We start from the raw sequence: 26,792 nt of genomic DNA on the forward strand, positions 1-26,792 counted from the left end.
AAGAGAGGGAGAGGAACATCAATGTGCGAGAGAAACAATCAGTTGCCTCTTGCACACCCTCAACTGGGGACCTGGCCAGTAACCCAGGCATGTGCCCTGACTGGGAATTGAACCAGAGACCTTTGAGTTCGCGAGCTGGCACTTAGTCCACTGAGCCACACCAGCCAGGGCAGAAAAACTATTTTTAAGGAAATATAATAATAAAGTTAGAGAGAATTAATAAACATTTATTCAGTTAAATAAATTTTAAAAGATAAATTTTAACTAACCATAATAAATGTCCTATTTATCTGATATCAGGCAGGATTTTAAAATTACTGAAACTTTTTACTTTTTCCCTACCTTCTTAAACAGCATTTTTGGGCTACAGTGGTAAAGCTACATGTCCCTATTCCAAGTGGATTCAAATGCTATGAATTTTCAAAGCAATTTTCCTATTTTCAAGCTCAGAGAATCTTAAAGTATATCTTTTTCATTTTTAATAGTTTAGCACTTGGTAGAAAGTACACAGGATTTAAATTCAATTGGACTTAGATTCAGAATCTGATTTTGTTACTTATTAAATGAGTAATCCTGGAGAAGTCACTTAATTCTTTGAGCTTGTTTACATACCTATAAAATGAGGATAATACCAATCCTTACAGTGTTATTTAGTATTAGGGAAAAAATACTGTTTATAATCACTACTGCCTTATAAGAAGGGTGGCTTCTGAGAGTGGTAGGCCTGTTTTGTTCCCACTGAGTATATACCTAGATGAGTCTGGGCATGCAAAGGCAAGCCCTAGGCTCACTTAGGGAATAAAAACTAAAATGTTATACCTAATTGAATCAGAAGTGAAGTTGGGGTACAGGGGAAATCTGAGTGATGAGGGAAAGATAAGAAGAGACTAAACAATGAACTGGCCAAAGGACAAAAATCCCAGGTGGTATGAGATATTTGGTGTTAATCTGAAGTTATTTGTAATGCTGCAATAATATCTTCTCTCCCTGTCATTAAAATCTACTTCATACACAAATACCTCAAGTGAATATATATGTAAATTGGAGAAGAGGCTAGGTGTCACACCTTAATGGATGCTATGCGAAATAGAGAGATAGCATGTGCAGCATGTCAAGATAATATTCAATCTCCCTATTTTGAACTGCAAAATGAACAAACTTGGTAGAAATTCATAAAAAACTAGGCACTTAGAACCAGAGGTCACTGTGAGAATTAAAACAGCTTCCTCATCCCCACATATATATCTTCATCCCTAGCAGGGAGACCCAGATCTGACATCTAGGTTATGTGAAAATTAGAGAAAATTTAAATATAGTCTGTAGCATAATATCTGGCATATAGCAGATACTCAATAAAATGTTTATTAAATGAAAATATAAAGTACTACTCAAAAATAAGCATAACAGGTTCTTGTAACACATTTGTATATATCTGTAGCAAATATATTTTGGAAGGGAATAATCCATGAATGTAGGTATGTGAAGAAATTCCTTAATGCCCAAATCTACCTCCTATGTCATATATCATTTTGTGAAAGGTATTTGTCTTAATGGCAAAAAGGTTATTAGCCAAACTATTTCTTTGCTGTCACAGGAACAGCAGAAAAGTTTCAAATTGTTACCTGATCAGCAAATGTAACTTAACAGAAACAGTTAACAGGAAGGCTAGTCCTCAGAAAGAAAGAACTGCTAATCAAGGTTCCTTCATTCTCATTTTGGTACTTAATATTGAGGCTCCTTCCTTCTCATTTTGGGACTTAATTGTGAGTTAACTCATGTGACACTGGAACTCCAAACCAGGGAGCTGCACTTGTGTTCATAATATTCTGAAAAACAAACAAACAAACAAACAAAAACAAAACAAAACAAAACAAAAAACACCCAGAAGAGCAGCAGATATGGACATGCTGTGGACATACATGGGACTGTACCAATGGTGGTGAATCAGTGCAAGAAGGAAGACACCCTGCCTCCAGCACTGGTGCTATTATAGAGTTAGGGAGGGAGGAGGGAGCAGTGGCTGCATGTGAAAATTCTACACTTTGTGATAAACACAGGAGCATTGAGATACAGTGGCCTTGAGAAGGCTGGGACATCCAGAAACAGACTGTTTTCCTCATCCTTATGGCTGTTGGCCAGGCAGCCACCTGTTCTTTGAGGTTGTGGAGGAGCAATGACTCACAAGAAGAATTCTGTGATGGCACTTTATTTTCAATACAAATATTTTTCCTACTATTTTGTTACTTGAACCAAAAGTAATTAATGGAGTGACAGTGAAAGGAACTACATTTAGGATCTTCAGAACCAGAAGAATTCTTAGAGTTCACCTAGCCTGATATCTAATCTGACATTAGAAAACTGATGCCCAAAAAGGAGAAATGCCTTGCTCAAAATCTGAGTTGTTGGTGTCAGCCCCACTGAAGACCAGAGTCAAGTATTCCTTCCCAACATCAGATAGCCATCTTTTTTTGACTGTGGCTTGGAGCAGGAATCTAGTACCACTTTCTTATATTTATGCAGTTATTTCATAATTTAAAAATATTTTTATATCTGTTACCTCATTTAATCCTCACAACAACCTCCTGTGGGAGTTAATATCCTCATTTTAAAGATGAGCAAATGGTGGCTTGGAAAAGTAAAAAATAAAAACAAAAACAAAACAAAACAAAAAAAATTGTCCAAAATGGCATACAGCCTCTAAATGATAAAGTTGTTATTGGAACTCTTCATATTCCAAGATCCCATCACAATACATATATTCATAACTCAGCTATATTTTTAAGTTTTTCCAGTCCTGGGTTCTATGGTTTGTCAAATTGTTGCCAGTCCTTAAAGTGAACAATCAGTATGCCCACAGGACTCTGGCCCTGACCTAGACTTCCAAATGTCACTATTTTCTTTTCATATAGCTCATGAACTATTTATACACCAAGATTATTAAAAAAATGGATGATAAATAAAAGAGTCAAGAAGAGAAAACAGAAAAAGAATAACAGGTAGTTGAGGCATCTTTGACAATCATTTTATACTTTGTCTTTAGAACAAATCTGATTTAGGCTTAAGCAAGAAGCTCTAAATACAGTTGGAGAAATGCACCCACAAGGAAGTGATACATCTCTAGTGTACTTACTTGGTTAAGTCTATATAGTGTGATTTCTTATTTCAAAATATTCAATTCAACACAAAAGAAATGTGTAAATCTCCAGTTAGTGCTTATCAATTTGTTAAGAATAAATGTTAACTATATAACTATATATCCAAGACTAATGCAAATTAATTTGGGGGATGGGATTGAAGCAAGCTTTAAATATAATGTCCAAGTCTATGCCAATGAGAATTTACATTAAGATGAATGCTAAAATAAAGTGGGTGATACAAAAATACAGGGCAAACACCAAGATGTCAGAAGATTCCAAGCAGGGGTCTTAATTATAAAGAATTTATAAAAAATTTGCAGCACAGTAGAAACCAATGTTTAACAAAGCAACCCTAGGAAAAAAAATTCTTTAAAAAACCTTGGATACTTCTAGTAACTCCTCCTGAGCTTTAAAAAAACAAAGTCCTTTTCTTTAAATATGGATGTGAGCCACGTGATTTAAGTAAGAAGCACAAACTGTATTTTTGGAGCTTGAATGAAATTCACTTGCAAAACTATCATTAGTACTCCAAATATTTCACTGTTGCACTGATAGCAAGAGATTCCAAGATACATTTATTTCTATAAAAACTGAAATATAACCCTTAAGGTCAGGAACAAGACAGAAATATTCACTTTCACCACTCTTATGCAACATAAATCTAGAAGTCTTAGCCACAGCAATTAGACAAGAAGAAATAAAAGGCACCCAAGTTGAAAAGGAAAAAGTAAAACTGTTATTATTCGCAGATGACATGATACTGTACATAGAAAACCCTTAAAATGTGATCAAAACACTACAAAATTTAAAGTTAAACTCAGCAAAGTAGCAAGATACAAAATTAATATCCAGAAATGGGTGGCACTTTTATACACAATAATGAACTCTGAGAGAGAGAGAAACTAAGAAAATCGCATTTACCATTGCAACAACCGAAAAATAAGGAACCAAGGAATAAACTTAACCAAGGAAGTAAAAGACCTGTACTCAGAAAACTATAGGAGACTGAAGAAAGAAATAGAAGAAAACACAAACAAATGGAAGCATATGCTGTGTTCATGGATTGGAAGAACTAACATCATTAAAATGTTCATACTACCAAAAGCAAACTATAGATTCAAAGCAATTCCTGTTAAAATACCAATGGCATATTTCACAGATCTAGAACAAATATTCCCCAAATTTATACGGAACCAAAAAAGATATGAATAGCCTCAGCAATCTTGAGAAAGAAGAACAAAGTTGGAGGGATAACAATACTGGATATCAAACTATACTGAAAAGGCACTGTAATCAAAACAGCCTGATACTGGCAAAGGAACAGGTGGATAGATCAATGGAACAAAACAGAGAGTACAGAAATCAACCCATACCTTTATGGTCTTGGGTATAAAATGGAGGGAAGACAGTCTCTTCAATGTGGTGTTGGCAAAGTTGGACAGGTTCATGCAAAAAATGCAACTAAACCACCAACTTACACCATGTACAACAATTAACTCAAAAATGGATAAAGGGCTCAAATGTAAGTTGTGAAACCATAAAAATCCTAGAAGAAAACAGGCAGTGAAATCTCAGACATTCTTGGAGCAATATTTTGGTTGACGTCTCCTAGAGCAAGGGAAACATATGAAAAAAATAAACAAATGGGACTACATCAAACTAAAAAGCTTCTGCACAGCAAAAGAAATCATCATTACAATGAAAAGGGAACCCACCATATGGGAGAACATATATACAATGATACATTTGAAAAAGGGTTAATTTCCAAAATATAAAAATAACTGATACAACTCAACACCAGTAAGAAAAAAAACTCAATTAAAAAAAATGACCAAAGGTCTTGAATAGACATTTCTCCAAAGAAGACATACAAATGGCCAATAGACATATGAAAAAAATGCTCAATGTCACTAATCATCAAGAGAAATGCAAATTACAATCACAATGAGGTATCACCTCACACCTGCCAGAATGGCTGTCATCAATAAATCAACAAGTATCGTAAAGATGCGGAGAAAAGGGAACCCTGGTGCACTGCTGGTGGGAATGCAGACTGGTGCAGCCACTGTGGAAAACAGTGTGGAGTTTCCTCAAAAAAAAACTATAAATGAAACTGCTACTTGACCCAGCAATCCCACTTCTGGGAATATATCCTAAGAATCCCAAAACACCAATCAGAAAGAATATATGCACCCCTATGTTCACAGAAGCATTATTTACAATAACCAAGATCTAGAAACAGCCCAAGTGCCCATCAGTAGGTGAGTGAATAAAAAAGCTGTGGTACATTTTCACAATGGAATACTACCTGGCTGCAGAGCAGAAGGAACTCTTACCCTTTGTGGCAGCATGAATGAACCTGGAGATTATTATGCTAATTAAAATAAGCCAGTCAGAGAAAGACAAATATCATATGATCTCACTCATATGTGGAATCTAATGAATAAAACAAACTGACAAACAAAATAGAAGCAGAGGTATGGATGCATAGAACAGACTGCCAACTGTCAGAAGGGAAGAGGGAGGGTGAAATGGATGAAAGAAGGTGAAGGGATCAGCCAAAGAATGTGCACAACCCATAGACACAGACAACAGTGTGGTGATGACCAAAGGGAACAAAATAATCAGAGACACGGATACATGGAACAGACTGACAAATATCAGGGGGGAATGGTTGGGGGGACTGAAGGAGATTAGTATATATATATATATGCATAGCCCATGAACACAGACAACAATGTGGTGAATGCTGAGGTGGGGGCTAGGTGGAGGGGAGCAAAAAGGGGGGAAGTAGAGTGTATCTATAACAGTGTCAGCAATAAAAAATACAAAAAAGGAAAAGAAAAAACTGAAATATGAGAACATTAAGACCAAGTAGTCTATACTACATACGTATGTTTGGATGACATTACATTGAACTTCTGGGTACTAAAATATGACTCAACATTTCAAGACAATATGCCCCAAAGCAGAGCAAAGTATAATTTATATATTATTCCTTAAGAACATGGATGGAACTAGAGAGAATTATGTTTAGTGAAATAAGCCAGGCAAAGAAAGAAAAATACCATATGATACCACATAATACAGGAAACTAAAGAACAACATAAACAAATGAACTAAATAGGACAAGGAGCAGAATAGCAGTCAATAGGGGGGGAGGGAGAGAAGGGGATAAGTAAGGGAAGGGTTTAGTCAAGGAATGCATAAAAATGGCTCATGGACATGGACAACGGGGAGGGATATAATTGCAGGAGAAGGGGTGGGTTGGGTGGGAGTGAGCAATGGGGGAAAAATGGGACAACTATAATTGAAAAACTAAAAAATAAATATTTTTTTTTAAAAGAAGAACTTCAAGAACATATCTACTTTGTTACACAGGTTACATTGGACACTTTTTCCATCGTCTCTCCATCATATCAGAATTCTCTCTTACCCTATAAATTCCCATAGGCCATTATTTCTACCTCTTATCATTTTCTGTAATTGTATTATTCATATCTTTCTCTTCCACTAAGTTGTGAAGAATGGACCTTAATCATTACAGAAAAATATCCCCATAATGTCTAGTCATTGCTCAAAGACTAGCTTCTGAATTTAGAAAATTAAAACAGATTTTCATGATTTTCTCATTCAAGTCACAATTTTACTCATTAAAAGCCTCCACTCCACTAAATTTTGGGGAAAATGTTTAGAGAACATGTATTGACCTTCTATCATGTGTCAAGTTCAACACTAAGCTTAGTGTCATTAAAAAAAATTATTGATTGGCTTGAGAGAGAGAGAGGAAGGAGACACACACACACACACACAAAGAGAGAGATTTGTTGTTTTACTTATTTATGCATTCATTAGTTCATTTTTGTATGTACTCTGATAAGGGATCAAACCTGTAACCTTGGTGTAGTGGGAGGATGTTTCAACCAACTGAGCTACCCAGCCAGGGCAAACTTAGCGTCATCTTGTTTAATCATTAAGAGCCTTATGGAATAGGTATTTTAATATCCAGGTTTCATGGACAAAAAAAAGGTTCAGGAGCTTGACTAAAGTTCAGGCAGCTGGTTAGTTGCAGAAATGTGATTCAATTCAAGCCCAGGTTCTGTCTTTAAAGCCCATTATCTCTTCACTATAATACACTGCTTCCATTGTGTAATAGCAAAGAAACTTTCAAAAGGCTTCACATTCCTTATGAAGAAGATAAACAAAAGAAATAAGAAAAAAGAAATCTCAAAGTCAGCTATTAACCAATCCTCAAATTGTTCCTAAATCGGCTACTTACTGAGATTTGGGGAACTCTTTTAAACTCGTGTATTAAAACAGCAGACTTCCTGTCTCCTCCTGTATTCTAAGAGATACCTGGTCTAAGAATATTTGGCAGTACAATTGAAGACTGATTCAAAGAAGCTTGACTGTTGGCCAATTTTTTAAACCAAAGTTTAATGTCATTATTTTAGCTCTTCAAAAGCTGTGATTGCTCTAGTCCTGAAGAATCTCAGCTATGTAGTATTTTTGGTTCTGAGTGGGACTTTATTTGGGCTGAAAATGATATTCTGCCTAGTTCATTTTTGTATTTATATTCAATTAAGTAAAATAAATGTTTCAGTCTGGTAATTTGTTAGCCTGGTTTTGGTCCCCAGGTGTTCCGCTTTTAGCTTAAGTGAAACCCACATGAATAACACCAGGGATGTAGTTAAGCCTAATTACTTGATAGGAGGCAGGGCCTGCAAAAGCAAGAAAGGAGGGCGAATAAGCAAACTAGATTTTCTTGCAATTAAGTCACCAATTTTTAAACAAAGATTTTCACAAAAATTTGGCTCAGAATTTATAAAACAGAATACTTAAAATCAAGAATTACAGTAAGAAGATTGTTTTTCCTCATATATGTTTTGGTGAACAAAATCAGTGTCTAAGTCATGTGGCTGTTTAAATCTGCAAGAACTGAAAGAAATAAAAATTTCCAATAAAATTTATGCATAATTCTTGGATAAAAGTATTCCTAAAGGAAAGAGGAGGTACAAGCTATAAAACAGCTTCTCTTAAGTCTATAGAACTCCTGAGATGGGGAGAAAAGGAATAGAGACCACTCACATACTGTGAACAGTTTAAGGAAATGCACTGTCAGGAGAAGCAGTGAGAAAAAGGGGATTTCAACCTGGTAGATAGGTTATGGCTCAGATTATATCAGTTTTCAAAGAAAGACTAGCAAAACCTTTGGAATTAGTGATATAAATATAAAATTAGAGTAAGTAAATATATAAAAACCCTGAGACCCATAGTAGTTTCCTATGAGAAAATCAGAGAAAGACTATAAAACTAGGTCCTACTCAGACAAATTTTTAAAAATCTTTTCTTAAGAGCCACAATAAAGGCTTTGTAAAAGTCAGTAATTAATATCAAATATAGGCAGAAACAGATACATGCATACAAACACACACACCCACCACAAATGTGTATAGTTTATCAGTGTATGCAGACAGCTGATAAATCTTTCAGTTAATTTCATGTACCAGTAGAGAAAACTTAATGTAACCAGAAATATTTCAGATATTTTTGGTCATGCTTTAAGTTCAAGAACAAATTTGAAGAAAATGTAGCTTAGTTTTTTCTTGCCTGAGGTTACACAAGAGTGCTATCTCATTGGCAATGAACCACAAGGACTTGTGTAGTATATCTCTGCTCAGGGAGCTTATTTGAATCTCAGGGTCTGAGGCTCAGATGAGGGATCTGGTCACTAGGTAATTCTGCAAGTAACTGGCCATGCTGCCAAAAATCAGGACTCCAACAATGAAACCAGGTACATATCATCAACCTTGATTATTGTGTTAAGCAACCTGGACAAGCTGTTACAACATGGTCCGTTGCTCTCAGTGCCTATAACAAAATCATCAATCACCAGCATAATGAACATTTTCAGTGTCACATTTCTGGGGTTGGCCAAGGGGCAATCATCCATCCTTTGGTGATTTACAAGAAATAAGCAATTATGTCTACTGTGTTATCTCACCTCACAATACATCCTGTGTTCTAGGTCAAGGTCTTTTAAACAACACAATAGTCATAGTTATTTGGGCTTTTACAGTTAGTACAGCATTTATATAAAAGGTACAGTAAGAATAAGATGAGCATATGTAATACTTTAGAAACCAACGAAGGGTGAAAATGGGCTCAAATAAACAATTCTTCCAGTTTATAAAACCATTTCAAATATATTTATACTTATGTATCCATTTAACATCTGGTTTCTCCCTTGATCTATGGCCACTTGAACTTTGTGATAAACTGTACACAGCTATTTAATATAATAACGAACTAAATCTAGTTCTTCCTCAGGCTAACCACTTTCTATTACTATCATATCCTGGGGAGGTTTTAATCTCCCAATAATTTGATTATCATATTATTCATTTATATAGGATAGTTGAGTCTTATGAACAATACTAGTATCATACCATTTTACAACATAGTTAGGATACAATTGGTTTTGTCACAAAAGAAATCAAGAAGTATCAAAGAGTGTTTATTAAACCTTCCTAGAAGAATTATTCTTTGCCCAAATACCCAATATCATTATGTACAAATGTTATCACCAGTGGCAATGATTCCACCATTTCTAGGTTCCATGTTAGCTGAAGACAAAGCCAATCACTTATCTCAACTCATATTATTATATAAGTTCACATTGACTGTTGTGCAGCAAGGCCATATCCTCTGCCTGGAGAATACATGAGTATCATTCAGTTTTACTCCTATTCCTAAAAGCTAGTTTTATTTTGGCCCACCCTTTGGCCAAGATTAGTCAGAGATCTGTGATGTAAATTAGAATTTCATCTAGAAAGTTTCTGTAAATTTGGGGATCTGCATGTGTCTCAAAGATGCTCTCTCTAAGCTTCCTAGCTAAAAAAGGAAGGCCATTACCTCAGGGCTATTTGGAACTCCATTTGCAGTAAAATAGTTAACAGACCCTGTTGTGTCAGAGTATATGCTCTTTTCCAGTCTTGAGATCTAGCATTCTCTAGCATTATGCATTGGGTCCGTATGAACATATTTTCAAGGCTTTATCATCTCTCCAAGTGGATTTGCATTCTTTTCCCTACTCTTAGAAAATGATTTCTTCTAATCCATCTATTTTAGAGAGTAAATTATTTTCTTCTGAAAGCTACTCTTCTTTAAAAGTAAATTCAACTGGCCAATGTGAAATATAAGTGTGCTCTAGGTGAAATAGAAGCTGACTGAGGTATAATGGAACAAGTTGCCACTGAGTATTAATTGCTTAAATACAGTTAGATTACAGGCACTGTACCTCCAAATGCTGGGTGTTCTATGACAGAGTCAAAAGTATAGTGATTACTCCCGAATTCAGTTTAGTCTGAGCATGCCATAAGGTTTTCCATAACTTTTCTTGTCTCACGTTTGGGCTGTTTCCAGTGGAGACATGAATCCATGTAATGCCTAGTATGTTATTTGCATTCACAACCCACTGATGCTTTTTGTTTTGTTTAAAAAACTTTTCATCCTCAAAATAAGAATTATATATGTTCTTACACATCATACTATGACATGTCAGGCATGTGGCCACTATTTGCTGCCTATTATATTTGGGCATTTTGGTCATCAAAATTTATAGTTACACATTCATCAGTTTGTCTGACATTATGCACTGTGTAACATAATGATTCACAGGGAAGAAATTCTTGAATATTCTAATGAAGTCCTAATATCCTAATAAAGGTAAGTTTCTGTAACTCAGTTTCATTACAATTTCTACCTGTAAAATAGGGATAATGCAGTTAAATATTTAATGACAGTTATAGCCATCATATGCATCAAGTTCTCTACCTTTTGAAAATAAATAGGAAGTTGGGAAAATTAAATAACATGTAAATGACATTCTAGCACTCTCAAATATTTATAAGCAAAAGAGATTTTTAGTTATACATTAATCCTTTAGTAACTGAGGGATAAACAGATATAGCCTACTAAGTAGTGACAGAGGCCTTCTCAAAAGACTTCTCTAAAAGGCGAGATGTTTTAATGCTATTATTTATCATTTGTACAGAAGTTAATTTCCATAAAATATACTATAAACTATGAAAATTACTTAAATGAACAATGACACCAGAGGTAAATATCCAATGAAACTTGTGGAGCACCAGACAGTACTTTATACACTGTATTACTTGCTGACAGGGTTTAATGCCATGTAAATAGAGTTTGTATAGCTCTTAGAATATAGAAATACAGACTCCACCACAAATATAAGCAAACCAAACACTCTTATCATTGTAACTATAACTGTTGGGTAGTTACTCATACATAATACCTGTTTCTTTCCAACCTCAGAGGTAAAAACAGCACAATATACCAATGTCAAATATTAACACAGTGTGAAACTATTGAATGGCCTGGCACAGGAATTTGAAACATCCTTTTGACTGCAGCTAGTTACAGGCTGAGCCTGGCACCAATGTGATAGCTGCTTCTTTGAAGAGAAAGACAGAAATAAACTAGTTTTAAACACTGAGATAATCATCATGCATTACCATATACTGGTGTTTAATCATTATGAAGGTTTTATAATAAGATTTCAATTCTCATCTCTTCCTATAAGTTCAATGAACTTTCTTACCATATAGAAATCCTCATTGCTCCTGCACTTCCAAATGAATTGGATTCATCGTTGCTTATTGGAGAAAGAATACATTAAGTGGCCAGAATTTCACTGCCTTCAGAAGAATTTCTCATTTCACATAAACATGTATTCTTGCCCCTACCATATGATCAGTTGAAAGTATTAAATCCAGCCCTGGCTGGTGTGGCTCAGTGGATCGAGCAAGTGCTGGCCTGTGAATCAGGGTGGAGGACATAAGAAATGATGGTAGCTTGGACCAGGGTGGAAGCAGTGGCATTATAAGAAGTAATCAGATTCTAGATATACAAGGTCTGTCCAGAAGGTATCCAGCCACATAATACAAAAAAATTGAGACACTTATTGAAGTAGAAGATACAATAAACATTGTACATGAAACAATGACACCTTAGTCCCCTTCAAAGTTGGCATCTTGAGACCTCACACAGTTTTCCCAATCACCATCAGCTGCCCTGTCATATTTTCCTGAAGCTCATCGATTGCCTGAAATCTCTTCCTTTTTGAAGGTGACTTTAGTTTTGGGAAAAGCCAGAAGTCACAGGGCACAAAATCTGGGCTGTAGGGGGCTGAATCACATGAATGATTTGATGTTTCACCAAAAAAACTCTGCAGGAGACATGATGCATGAATGGGCACATTGTCATGATGAAGCTACCAATCACCAGTTGCCCATAGTTGTGGCCTTCTGACTCATCCAAATAGCTTCCGCAGAGGAATATTCAAGCTTAACACAAAATTTGATGTAGGTTTGTTGCTCTATTCACTCAGTCATTTTGAATGCGGCAACCACACAGTACAAATGATCACTCAATGGCACCTACTGCCCCCACTGATTAGTACAGTGAAGTTGTCATTGTTCATGCATGCACATTCCACTCCACTCTCCTTGGCTGCCAGGTTACATCGATGTCACACAAACCGCTCTCATTATGTTAACAATGGCTGGACTTTTTCCAGACAGATCTCATACAATGAGGATAGGACCAACAGGATTTGCTGATGAAGGTTATGTGTGAAGTGACAGAAAAAGAAGAAAAATAATAACTCCAATGTTTTTGGCCTGGATTCAGAAGTATTTTTGAAAATGGAAGCAATAATAGTATGCTTGTGCACTCACAGTAACAGAAGCCAAGGCAGAGGATATAGAATGTAGACACAGATGCAGATAGATGAGTAGATGTGATAGAAGCTTTTGGAGACAAAATACAAGTTGTGAGTCAATTTGGAGAAAGTGCTGGAAGTTTAAGGAGAAAAGAACATGTATGTTTTAGTCACCTAAGAAAGCAGGAAAGGAAATGGCTAAGAAAACAAAGTGTGATTGTTGAGCAGCATTAAGGGATCACTCTGAGTTTATGGTCTGTCTGTACATATGTCAATGTTTTTCTGTTAGTTCAATTATGCAAAGTGCAGGTATAGGGTAGGTGGGAAATTAGATTTAACCAGGTTGGATTTTGATAGAAAGTATAACAAAGAGAGAGAGAAGGGCCAAGGGAACTTAAGATGTATGGATGGGAGTGACCATAAAAGTTAAGTTTGGTAAGGAGAGAAGTGAGGATATCAGGGGAGTGACACATAGTTTAAAGATGGTAGGATCAGTGCCACACAATTATAGGTACTTCCATGTGCAATGATGTTTAGGTATTTTTGCTCTATTATTTATATACATTGTATTTATTTATATATCAGTTGTTAAAATATGGTGGGAATTATGAATATGTGACTCTGTTTGAAGCCTAGCACTATCATGCACAATTAGATCTTTAAACTTGCCTTCCTGTGACATTCAGCGTGGTGTCTTTTCCCAGCTCTGGCCCGACATACAAATACACACATGCTCAGCATACACATATGTGTAAAATAATAGTAGTTACCTTTGCATGGTTACTAGTTTTTTGTTATATGAGGTTTTGGGTGAAGATTTTTTCCCTTGTACTTTCTAATTTATAAATTTTCTATATTGAGTATAAAATACTTCTGTAACTTAGAAAAATATTGAAAAGAATATATGTATTTATACCCATATATAATTAAATGCTGGCTGTACTCCATAATGAGGTGTTAGAAGTCTTAATCTGGCAGGATTAAGGCCACAGACAATTTACAGAAAATAAAAGATTTGAGGGGATGAAAGCTGATATACTTTTAAAAACTACAAGGTTTCATAAAACATATGCATGGGTCATTGTCTAGCGAGTGCAATGTACTAAAATGCATGACACTGAAACTGCAATTAAAACAGTAAAATACTTTTAAATTGGAAAAAGAACCATTACAAACCTGCTTTCTGTTTTGAGCTCTTGCATTCCGTAATCTCCGGGCAGAATAAAAGATAAAATAGCCCACAGTTGCTGCCGTAATAATAAAAAAGGACACAGAAACAAGGAAAATTGAATAGTGATTCACCCAAGGGCCATGTTTTTTCCCTACTTCGATGAGCATTGTTACTTGTATGCCTCTTTGAATTGATTGCAGAATCTTTGTGCCTTTCAGATTGCCAATCATGATTGCAACAATATCTCCTGCACCTGTAAAAGAAAAGGAAGTTAATTTTAGTTTGGTAAAGGCTTCTTAAAAATCCAAGCGCTAAAGTGATTTTAAATATTCCCAATGAGACAAAGGAAGGATACTCATTCACTCAAATAACATTTTGGGAGCATCTACTATGCATATATAAGTTACAGGGGATACAAGCATGCCAAGACTTGGATACTGATCTTAAGGAACTTGGTTTAGTAAGGAAACTGTGATATATAACAAATACCTTCCCTCTCCTCAGGTTAACCACTTATAATTCTACAGTATTGAGTCTGGGGCCCAATTTGCCTCTTAAATGAAGGCTTTCTGAAAGACTAATAGTTCCTTGGATGGTACAAAATAGGGCTTACATCCTAGGGAATCTGAGATTTGGGAAAGAAAAATATTTAACTATATATTTCCCAATTTATGAGATAATAGACTACCTTATTAGCTCATTACTAAAAAGTATAAGAATTTACATATCCAGATTGGTAATTTGAGGCAAAAAAATACTTACAGGCACAAATGTACAACATATTGAAATCGTGTTACTATTCAACACCAACTAAAATCAAGCTTTAAATGAGACTAAATTTATTACTTAGTCTAATAGTCTAAGTCTTAGTCTTGTTGACTCTGAGAATGAAGGTACCTACAAAGGAAGGCTTCTGGTGCCTGATTGGGCTCAAATTTATACAGAGCCTAGCAGCCATTGCTGAACAGGGGCCTCCCACTCAAGCCATGCTTCAGGGAGAAGCTTGAAGTAAACTGCCTGTGGCCTACACTGAACTGCTTTCCTGCATTATGTTTCTGCCATCTGAGCTAACACTTATAAAGGAGTTCCTTGAATCATATTTCAACCTATATGACAGACTTTCCCCATATAATTCTAATTGAAGATGCACAGCTATATCCTCATCAGCCTTTTCACTGACCAATTAAAGTGACTCTATTCCAATTGATCAGGAGAGTGCTTTTTTGAATCAACCAAACTGTGAGGATTTGGAAGCCTCGTTTGCATGAAAACTGACTGATCAGAGACAAGGGGTGGGGACTTCTCTCCATATAAGTAAGCTCCTCTTTGATTCTTGGAGTGTACTTTCTCTTTCCACTGAAGATTGTATTTCCCCAACTGGAGCTGTACCACCTAAGCTGTCTTGCCAGAGAAGAATGGAGCTGTCCTGTCTGGGTGGGACAACCTGGACCAAAGCAGAGATATCTAGGCAGGCTAGAATGAAGTGGAACAATTTTGCTGGAGAAGGGCCAGCTGCAACACCTGGGCTGCCTCATTCCCAGGGCAACCTCAAAACCAGGCTATTCTATAATTGAGCTGTAACACTATTGAGCTATCCTACAGTTGTGTTGTTCTCCAGTTGGGCTGTATAATTGTGCTATTCCAGATCTGGGCTGTTCCACAAATGTGCTGTATTACAATTGAGCTATTTGCACTGAATAAAGTCTTCCCCTTTACCACGCTCCAAATCGGGGATTCCTCTTGGTGTTTAATTGAGGCCAATGACCATCAATTGACAGTCTAAAGGCCTAATCTTTGTAACACCTCCCTCTCTACCCCACCTCCAACTAATCTTTGTCCTCCCTACCACTCAACTATATAAATCTTGTGGAAAAAAAAATAAGGCACAAGCATTATCTTTCCCAGTGTTATGAGGATGTAAAATTACTCATACCATTTCAATGCTTATCACAGTTTATATTCCTTCTAGGTTATATGACATGAGACTGATAATCCACAGCAAAGGAATAGAGTTCCTTGAATATTAACAGATTACCAACCAGAGAAACCTCCCACTGTTATTAGGTTAGGGTACTATCTTAGTTAATGATCAAACTCAAATCTGGAATAAACAAAACCACACATGCAAGAGCACATGCACGCACGCGCGTGCACACACACACACACACACACACACACACACACACACACACACACAAACTCTAAAAGGCCCTTCAGTATGAAAATAGTATTCAGACTTTCAATAATCAAATTAAGACTACAAACCTTACATGGAAATATACATAGCAGAATTTTTACCCAAGTAATTCCTTAAATTTATGGTCCCAAGTGACCAGTCTTCAAAACATCAAGATCCTCTCCTTACTTGAAGTTACTAATTTAAAAATAATATATTAATAAGGTATTATTTTAGATTTTTAAAATTCTAAAAGACACTATTTTTACATATTATAGCCATTTAGTTAAACTATTTTATAACTTTACTGATTCATTTGCAATCACTCAGTTTGGCAGATATTGATGACTTCTCATTTACATGGGGAAAATCTCAAAAGCAATGGGAAGGAGTCTTACACGACTTCTGTTGCATATTTTTCCTCTATTAGTCCTTGATCCAATATCCTTTATGGGTTTAGAACAGCTGTACCCAACCATTATTGGCATCACGGATCGGTTTCATGGAAGACAACTTTTCCACGGACTGGGCTGGGAGTGGGCGGGTGGGGTGGGAGGGTGTGCAGGAGGTGGAGCTCAGGCAGTAATGTGAGCCAAGCTTCCCTTTCTCTCCCACCTCTCACCTCCTGCTGTGCAGCTCAGTTCCTAACAGGTCATAGAATGATACTGGTCAGCAGCCCATTAGTTGGGGATCCCTGGTCTAGAGAATTGGTTATTTTGCAAGAAGAGTGACTCATTTTTCTATTTATTTGGGAACTTCACATTTCTAGCTTTGGTACTAAAAGCACAGATTTTGCCTTTTCTTTACAAAACCTCTGTCAGGAAGATTTGTTGTTACAAAGCTTTGATTAATTATATACCCTAGCATTCATTTCTGGTGTTGTAAACTGTATTATCTTTGAAAGCATGGATAATGCTAAAAATCAGGTTTGGAAATATATTATAATTTTAAAGATTCCTTTTTAATTACAGATGTGTTCTTTTGAACATTTTTTGACTAAGTTTCCATTCTTCTAGAAGATAGGTAGTGCGTGGCCAGGGTGGATGCTTAGGAACATACTGGCCATTGTGGTCAGATGGAGATTAAAAAACAATGATGATCAAGAAATACATTGTCTATACATAATGAACAATGTTGTGCTTCAATTGCCTTAATTCATATTCATACATACTATATATAGTCCAACTATCTACTGAATTAGCTTTCTAATCATACAAAGGACCTATTTCTAAGCATTATTATATATCGCCTCTTCCCTATACCCCTGCAACTATTTAAAAATTATTCCTCCTCCAGTGTTCCCAATAACAATGGCATCACAAATCTCTGCTCACCTGGTTTAGGAAGCACAAAATCATGTTTGAATACTCACTGTTAACCTACTAAGTTATGTAGATGCTACTTCCTTGGTATTTCTCAATATCAGATCCTTCTTTCCACTCCTGCTGCCTATATAATACAGGCCCTGTACTGTCAACTCTAAAAACTCAACCAAGCTTGGATTTGAAGTAAGAGTAAAACAAGTTTCCAAAGAGAACTTGAGAGCTTCAGTACAAGTACCCCCTGATATTTATATTGGTTGCTCAGTGACATTTTTGTTTACTTCCTGAATCCTGGCTATGCTCTGGATAACTGAGGTTGCCAGATAAGATTTAGCTATAAACTAGATGCTGTTCTAATTGCCTTTCATGCATTTACATATTTCATCTTCACATCAACCCTTATAAGGTAGGCATTGCTGTTATCCCATTAAAGATAAGATTGACTAACTTGCCTAGAATAACACAAGCTAGTAAGTGCATAACTTGTATCTGCTCTTCACCACTATTCTACATTATTTATCTATCTTTAATGAAACCTAAAGCTATTTGACTATAAAAATGAAAATTAATAGTTACATTCTGGGGGCAGTAGTGGTGAATGTTTAACAACTTGCTCTTGCAATGGGGTGGAGGAAGGAGGAATCCTTGATTTCCATTGTTTTCTAATTTTCATAGTGTAAATACTACCCCTATGGCCATATGAATGTAGAGTTGGGAAAATATGGGTACACTTGGCTAAGCCAGATGACTCTAGCATTCTAGCCTAGCACCGAACATTACAGAGTCAAAACTTAAATACAAGTAACATAAAATTAAAACTTATAACAAAGTTAATTTGCTTATTCATTTCACTTACTCATACCTATTTTGAAAAACCAGTCAAAGTTCACATATAATCCCAAGTTAAATTTGTTTTTCAATTGGTATTCTGTTGAAAACAATAATATATGTACCATTAAATTCCATAGAAGAACAATCAGACTTCTTTTTGTGGAATAAGAAAAAAAACTTTTCTGATTGGTGTGTGTGTGTGTGTGTGTGTGTGTGTGTGTTGCTAAAGCAGGCTTTGCTGAGCCCCTTTCTCCCTTAAGATTTCTTTGTCCTTAAAATATTGGAGACTCGAGGGTCTATTACTATGCTTCAGCTAATTCTAAACCTCTCACATTAAAATTAGTGACTTTGTAAGTAACTTTTTACATCATCACAAAACATATTCTGTATGTAAAGTTAGTCATTTATTATAAGATAAGCACCATATATGTGGTCTTATTCAGAACTTGTTCTGAATATTTAATCTCTATAATTTCTGATGTGTTGAGGACTAGAAAGTGAACATTGAAAACATGCAAACAAAGGCTAGAAGATTTTCTCATCTTAAACAAGATTTTTAAAATGTGAAGAATGGCATTTTTTCAAAGGGATGAGTAAAATATAATATCTTGCCTATATGGAAGGATATAGTACTGATATTCTCTTCCCAGAGAAACTCACAGCACTTCTCCAAGTGTTTATGAGAATTAATCTTCCTTGAAAGTAGAATTTCAGACCCTCAAGAAAAGTTCAAGTAACAGATAACCGAGAATTCTGGCCAAGATGGAGGCTTAGACTGACATGCTCTGTCTCCCTCCACAACTAGTAGGAATACAACGACCTCAAAACCAAAGATAACCAGAAATTCCAGAAAATAAAACTACATGGAAGCCCAACGTATGTAGTTATAAACCAGTGGTGCTCATCTGGATGGGTAGGAGGGGCGAATACAGAATCTGGATGGAAAAGTTGGGCTGTGCTGTCCGTGGTAGTAGCGGGGATAACAGCGGGACTGCGAGAAATGCCAGGGGAGCAATCCCGGCTTCAGTCGAGAACCAGCAGCTTGCGATTCCAACGCTGGGGAAGGCAGACCCCCCATTGCCTTGGACGGTGAGGCCGTGGGGAAGGAGCCTCCCAGTCTCTCAGTGGAGAGTAATGATAGGAATGCTTCTTGGATCCCTGTCCCCACACAAAGCGCCACAGAGCGGTGAAAAAGGTCGCTGGTTGCCGGTTAGTGAAGAGTGCACGGGGCACTGCCCCCTACAGTCTGCCCAGGAAACAAAGGTAAACAGAAAACTGACAGGATGAAACAGACCATGACTGAAATCCCGGTGATGTAGCTCACTAGGCAGCAGATTAGGGACCTAACCGATGAGCAAATAAATCTTTCTGAGGCTCAGTTCAGAGCTATACTCATAAGGTGGCTTACAGAATTAACAAAAGATTTGGAAAAAGACGGGGAAGGAATGAAAGCTAGTCACACTGAAATGAACAAAAACACATATGAGACAAAGGGTAAGGAAATGAAAACCAGAGATCAAATCAACAAATCGGAACATAGGGAAGAAACAAACAGTCAACCAGTGCAGAAAGAGGAAACAAAAAGGGAGGAACATGAGGAGAGGCTCAGAAATCTCTGGGACAGCTATAAGCAAATGAACATTTGAATTATAGATTGCCAGAGGGCAAAAAAGAAGAATTAGAAATAGAAAAATTATGTGGAAAAACAATGAAGCAGACCTTCCTGAACTTGGGGAAGGAAATAGACTTATAGGTCCAGAAAGCACAGAGAGTTCCAGAAAAACTGGACCTAGGGAGAACCACTCCGAGACACATTATAATCAAATTCTCAAAAATTAAAGATAAAGAAAGAATCTTAAAATCAGCAAGAGAGAAGAAAAGAATTATGTACAAAGAGGTCCCAATTAGACTATCAGCTGATTTCTCAAAGGAGACCCTGCAGGCAAGAAGGGACTGGCAAGAAGTATTCAAAGTAATGAAAAGCAAAAACCTACAGCCACAAATACTCTATACAGTGAAAGTGTCATTCAGAATAGAAGGGCAGAGAAAGCGATTCCAGGACAAAGTAAAACTTAAGGAGTTCATTAGATCCAAACCACTGTTATATGAGATGTTAAAGGGACTTGTTTAGAAGAAGGAGGATCAAAATTATGAACATTAAAATGAAAACTGCATCACAACAACCAACAACAGAAGCTAGGAAATCAAAACAAAGGCAAACTAAGTGGGCAACAAGAGTGGAAAAAGAATTATAGGTATGGGGAACATATTGGGGGGAGGTCAGTGGGGAGGGGGAAGGGGAAAGGGACGGAGATGGTACAGGAATTAAGAAGCATAGTAGGAGGGAATGGAGTAGACAGGAAGAGGTTGAAAAGAACTATATGCACAACCAATGGACATGGACTAAAAGTGGGGGACAACTGGAGGGAGGTGGGTCACTGGGTGGAGGGGAGCAGAGAGAAAAGAAATTGAGACAACTGTAACAATATAATCAATAAAATGTATTAAAAAACATATAACCAACTTATATCACTAAATATATGTTCTTTATGCTGCAGAATTTGGCTTACTTCACTTATAGTAGTACAAGAACAGATTAAATGCAAACAGTTATAATACAATTTTTAAATTTTTTGGTATTTCATCAAAACATAATTACAGTTGATCTTTTAACCAATGTTGATATATTAATACATAGACTCTTGTGCAAGTTGCCAAGTTTTATACTTTTCTATCCAAAATTTCACTATGATATCTCCTTTTGAAAGTACTAGACTTAAGAAACCAAATATGGGTTGCACAGATCATTTGATTGAAACTTTGTACTAATAAGATCAAAGTTATAATTCAATTAACTTTCTTGTAGACCAATTATATAAAAGACAGTACCTTTAATCTCATTTATTAAGTTATTTTTTTAGTATCTATATACATGCCTGATATTGTGCTAGCTCTTGGCATTACAGAAAGGAATAAAATATAGCCCTTTCCCTGTAGAAACTTGCAAATGTTTTCTATACATGAGCCATTCAGTACTATGAAGAATATGAACTAAGCCAGTGAAACAGATTGTGCACATTTATTATCATCTCCAGCAGTAGAAAAAAATAATATCCAAATCTCATTCTGAACTGATGCTGTGTTTGCAGAATTTCTTCCTGTATAAAAAAGAAAACTTATTTTCCTTTAGTGTCTAATAATTTGTAAAATATCAAATTATTTTTGTTGTGATATTTCTGAATTCAATAGTGCTTTTTATTTAAAAATTGGTAGTCAGAAATAAGACTAGAGTTTAAGCCAGGGAAAAAGTATAATGCAGCAAAAATAACACTGGAGTAGGAACACTGGATTGTAGTTTTTGCCTGTAGAAAGCAAGTCTGTACTAAATATCTAAAGTCAAGTCAGGTGAAAGAATATGACTACATTTCTTCTATCCTTCTGGAATTTCCAAATCAACTATTAATTTTATCTGTTTTTCAAACAAGGCACAGACTGACAGTAACCAGGGGGGAGGTGGAAAGTGGAGAAAAATGGGGAAGGGTCTAGTTAAGGAACTAGTATGAATGACCCATGGACATGTACAACAGGCTGGGGATTGAATGTGGGAGAAGGTGTGGGCAGTGTAGGGGGGGCAGCAATGGGGGAAAAATGGGACAACTGTAATAGGAAAACAAAAAATAATTTAATAGATCTAAAAAATGCTATCCCTGCTGCTCTGTTCTCTAATAATTCCAACGTTATCATAGCACACACTTAACCATAAGGATATTATGATAGCAATTGCAATATTCTAACTAGAGGAATCATTAGAGAAAGTGTCAGTCTTTAATGATAATTTTTAAAATAGCACATAGCACCCACCCCTCCCCAATGATAAGGAAACTATGCTAAAAATGTCTGATGATGAAAACGGACCATTAAATGGCAAAAAAACAAAACAAAACAAAACAAAAAAACTTTTATGGCCTAAACCCTGATCATAGAACAGTTGTCATTTCAGGATTTGAATCTCTCTAATTCTTCACTTTGTTTCAAAGTCGATTGTTAGCCCATTTACACACTTTCCCTTCCTGAACTGATTGGTAAAATCATTAAGAAAAACTATAAAACATATTAGTTAAATGCCTACCTGACCTGTAGAGATAAATCAAAGATTTAGGAGATTTCCGGGCAAGATGGAGGCCTAGACTGACACACTCCATCTCCCTCCACAACTAAGAAGGACTACAACTACCACAAAACCAGAAATAACCAGAAGTTCCAGAAAATAAAGCTACATGTAAATCCAACAAATGAAGTTATAAACAAGTGGTGCTCGTCCGGACAGGTAGGAGGAGCAAAGCTGGGATGGGTAGGAGGGGCGAAGCCAGGGCGGGGAGGTCAAGCTGTGCTGCTGGCTATAGCGACGAGCAGCGGGACCATGATAAGCACAGACACCCGTATTTAAGGGGAGGCAAGAAGCACCAGGGGTGCACACCCAGTTGCAGTCCAGACTTGTAAGCTCGTGATTCCAATGCTGGGGAAGGCAGACCCCCATTGCCTTGGACTATGAGGCCCAAAGAACATGGGGGTGGAAGAGGAGGTGCCCGGTTTCTCAGCTGAGAAAGAACAGCAGGAATCCATCTTGGACCCCCGCCCTAACACAAAGCATCACAATGTGGTGAGAAGGGTTGCCCGATAGTGGCGAGTGCATGGGGCTCTGCCCACTATAGCATAGGAGGTGTGACAGCCCCACCAAAGAAGGAAAGGTAAACAAACCTGTCAGGATGGCAGGGATAATAATAGAGATACCAATCACATAGCTGACCAGAAAGCAAATACACGAATTAATGGACAAACAGGTAGATAATCTTTCTGAGGCTCAGTTCAGAGCTATACTTATAAGACAGCTTACAGAAATAACAGCGGGACTTAATGAAAATGGGAAAGAATGAAGGCTAGTCCTGCTGAAAGAAATGAAAACACATATGAAACAAGTGGTGAGGGAAGAAAACGAAGGATCAAATCAACAAATCAAACATAGGGAAGGAACAAACAGTCAACCAGTGCAGAAAGAGGAAACAAAAAGTGAGGAAAATGAGGAAAAGCTCAGAAGCCTCTGGGACATCTATAAGAGAGCGAATATCCAAATTATAGGGTTGCCAGAAGGTGAAGAAGACGACCTAGAAATTGAAAAATTATGTGAAAAAATAATCAAGCAGAACTTCCCAAACTTGGGGAAGGAAATAGACTTACAGGTCCAGGAAGCACAGAGAGTTCCAAATAAACTGGGCCCAGGAAGAACCACACCAAGACACATTATAATCAAAATGTCAAAAATTACAGATAAAGAGAGAATCTTAAAAGCAGCAAGAGAGAAGAAAAGAATCATGTACAAAGGGTCTCAATTAGATTCTCAGCTGGTTTCTCAAAGGAGACTCTGCAGGCTCAGGAAGGGACTGGCAAGAAATATTCAAAGTAGTGAAAAGCAAAAATCTATAGCCACAATTACTCTATTCAGCGAAGCTGTCATTCAGAATAGAAGGGCAGAGAAAGTGCTTTCAGGACAATGTAAAACTTAAGAAGTTCATTAGATCCAAACCACTGTTATATGAGATGTTAAAGGGACTTGTTTAGAAGAAGGAGGATCAAAATTATGAACATTAAAATGAAAACTGTGTTACAACAACCAACAACAGAAGCTAGGGAATCAAAACAGAGGCAAACTAAGTAGGCAACGAGAGTGGAAAAAGAATTATAGGTATGGGAAACATATTGGGGGGAGGTCAGCGGGGAGGGGGAAGGGGGTAAGGAAAGGAGATGATGCAGGAATTAAGAAGCATAGTAGGAGGGAGTGGAGTAGACAGGAAGATGTTGAAAAGAACTATATGCACAACCAATGGGCATGGACTAAGTAGGGGGCAACTGGAGGGAGGGTGGTCACTGGGTGGAGGGGAGAAGAGGGAAAAGAAATTGGGACAACTGTAACAGCATAATCAATAAAACATATTATTTAAAAAAATCAAGGATTTATTCATAAATTGTAATGCATTATATCTGAAAACTAAATTTTTAAATTTGAATATCAGATAAAGCTGTAAAATTTACAATTCTAGTGTATTAATACTACTTTATAATTGATAATTTAATGGTCAAAAATAGCTAATCTGAGCCCTAATTGCTTAAACACCAGTTCCTGAGTCCAGATAACTTAAACCACACTTTTAAAAAATATTTTATTTTTTACTTATTTTTAGAGAGAGGGGAAGGGAGGGAGAAAGAGAGGAAGAGAAACATCGATGCATGAGAGAAACATCAATCGGTTGCCTCTTGCATTCCCTCAACCAGGTACTTGGCCCGCAACTGAAGCATCTTCCCTGACTGGTAATCAAACTGGTGATCCTCTGCCCTGCAGGATGACGCCCAACCCATTAAGGCACGCTAGCCAGGGCAAACCACACTTATCTTGATACCATAAATACAGCAGTCACCCAAATCTTTATTATTTATTTATTTAATTTTATTGAATTTATTGGGGTTACATTGGTTAATAAAGTTATATTGGTTTCAAGAGTGCAATTCCATAATACATCATGTGTATGTTGTATTGTGTATTCCTATTTAAAAATCATTAATAACATAATGTGGCTCAAGTTTTTCACATTTTCATTCTGCAATCTAAAGTATTTAGGGAGAAGAAACAGGTTAGGAATAAATAGCAATTAAGCAGCAAAAGAAAAACAGACATCTATTTCAAATGTTCAACAATAAATAAAGGTTTTGGCATGTGCCTATCTCAGGAACTCGTCGGCAGCCGTCCGTCTCGAGAGACGATGGTGTAGCTTCTTAAGAGTCTATCTGCACCGCCGAGAATGGTTGTGCAGTCCGACTCGGGAGTGACACGGTATCTGTCTCCTCCCGTGTTGAATCGACATCTTGCGATGATGCTGGAGTGTCCTCTCCAGTGAAGCTGAAGCTACAGAGCCTGGGCAGGGTGATATGGAGGGTCTGCTGTGGCCCATGCAGCAGACCCCCCCTCTCTTCGCAGCTGAAGGGTCCAAGGGAAAGACGGAGTCAATACAGCTTGGCTTCAGGTGCGCCGCAGGAGTTGCCGGTGTTGACTACAACGTCAAACCGCCTTAGGGACTCCGGCTCCGGATTTTCTGTCGGGGTTTACTCCCTTAGCCTTTCCCCTGAAGAGGTATGCCGCAAGGCAGCGGAGGTTTTTTGGAGTCAGAGTTTTCCTTCTCCCAATTAATTAAGACACAGTAAAGTGTCCTGACCCCTTGTTGAGACAGTCAACAAGGAGACCTTCATTTGTTCTCCACTGTTTGCTGAATAAATAAATGAATAAAAGTGTAGGTGAGTGACTGAGTGAAGCCCAAGGCATCCATGCATGACCTGGCCGCACCCAGGTCAGCAGCCTTTATCCTCTCTGCTAACCAGTCCCACTATCTTTGTTTTGGGTCACAGCCCTTGCCTCTAAAGGCGGATCACTGTACCTGCCTCCCTCCCCCATACTCTTCAATCAAATATGATCTTCTATCTGAAGTAGCATAGCTGTCTGATAACTCACATGACTTTCCACAAATCCAGCCTCATCCGCAGCATGCTGCAGGCCACCTGGAGGGCTTTCCTCTCATCTTTCTCAGGAACTAAGATAATATAAATAAAGGGTTTCTCTCCTTGGCCTACTGGCAAAAAAGAACACACCCATAAAACACTTTCTAGTTATTATTCATAATATAGAGAAATTTGCTCATGGTCAACCCCATTTATGTCTTTCAAAAAGCTAATGATATAAGTGAAATAAGTCAGTCAGAAAAAGACAAATACCATATGATTTCACTTATATGACCAAACAAAATTGAAACAGACTCATAGACACAGAGAACAAACAGATGGTTACCAGATGGAAGGGGGATCAGAGGACTGGGTGAAAAAGGTGTAGTGATTAAAAAGTACAAATTGGTACATAGTTACAAAATAGTCACCAGGATGTAAAGTAGAGTATAGGGAATATAGTTGATAGTATTGTAATATTTTAACTATGTATGGTGTCAGATGGGTACTGGAAATATAAGGGGGAAACACTTTGTAAAGTATGATTGTCTAGCCACTGTACTGTACACCTGAACCTTACACAAAATAATGTTGAATATAACTGTAACTGAAATTATGATTTTGGTTTAATCTTATTTATTTGTGAACACAGTCATCTTCATTGAACAAATATTTATCAAGTACAAACTATGTAGTAAGTTCTGTGCTTCTGGACTTTCCCCCCCACACTTAAATATTAACATGTCAAAATGTAAAATAAATTCCAAAACATTTTACAATATATGAAATATTTTATGCATAATAATGGCATACTTACAGCACCTTGGTATTCAAACACAAGATACAAGGAAGTGAGGAAAGCTGT

The 26,792-nt window shown here is 37.0% G+C and overlaps 1 protein-coding gene across 2 annotated transcripts in view; it reads right to left on the minus strand.

The window, feature by feature from the left end:
• Positions 1-26,792, minus strand: part of RNF128 (ring finger protein 128) — a 193,923-nt gene that overhangs the window by 18,838 nt on the left and 148,293 nt on the right. For both annotated transcript variants that reach the window (XM_090263931.1, XM_090263930.1), the window contains exon 2: positions 14,062-14,309. In XM_090263931.1, coding sequence (XP_090120057.1) covers positions 14,062-14,309 — 248 coding nt within the window. The remainder of the gene's footprint in view (positions 1-14,061; positions 14,310-26,792) is intronic.

The sequence above is a fragment of the Furipterus horrens genome, unplaced genomic scaffold (genome assembly GCF_987537825.1).
Source record: "Furipterus horrens unplaced genomic scaffold, mFurHor1.1.pri manual_scaffold_17, whole genome shotgun sequence".
Taxonomy (NCBI): Eukaryota; Metazoa; Chordata; class Mammalia; order Chiroptera; family Furipteridae; genus Furipterus; species Furipterus horrens.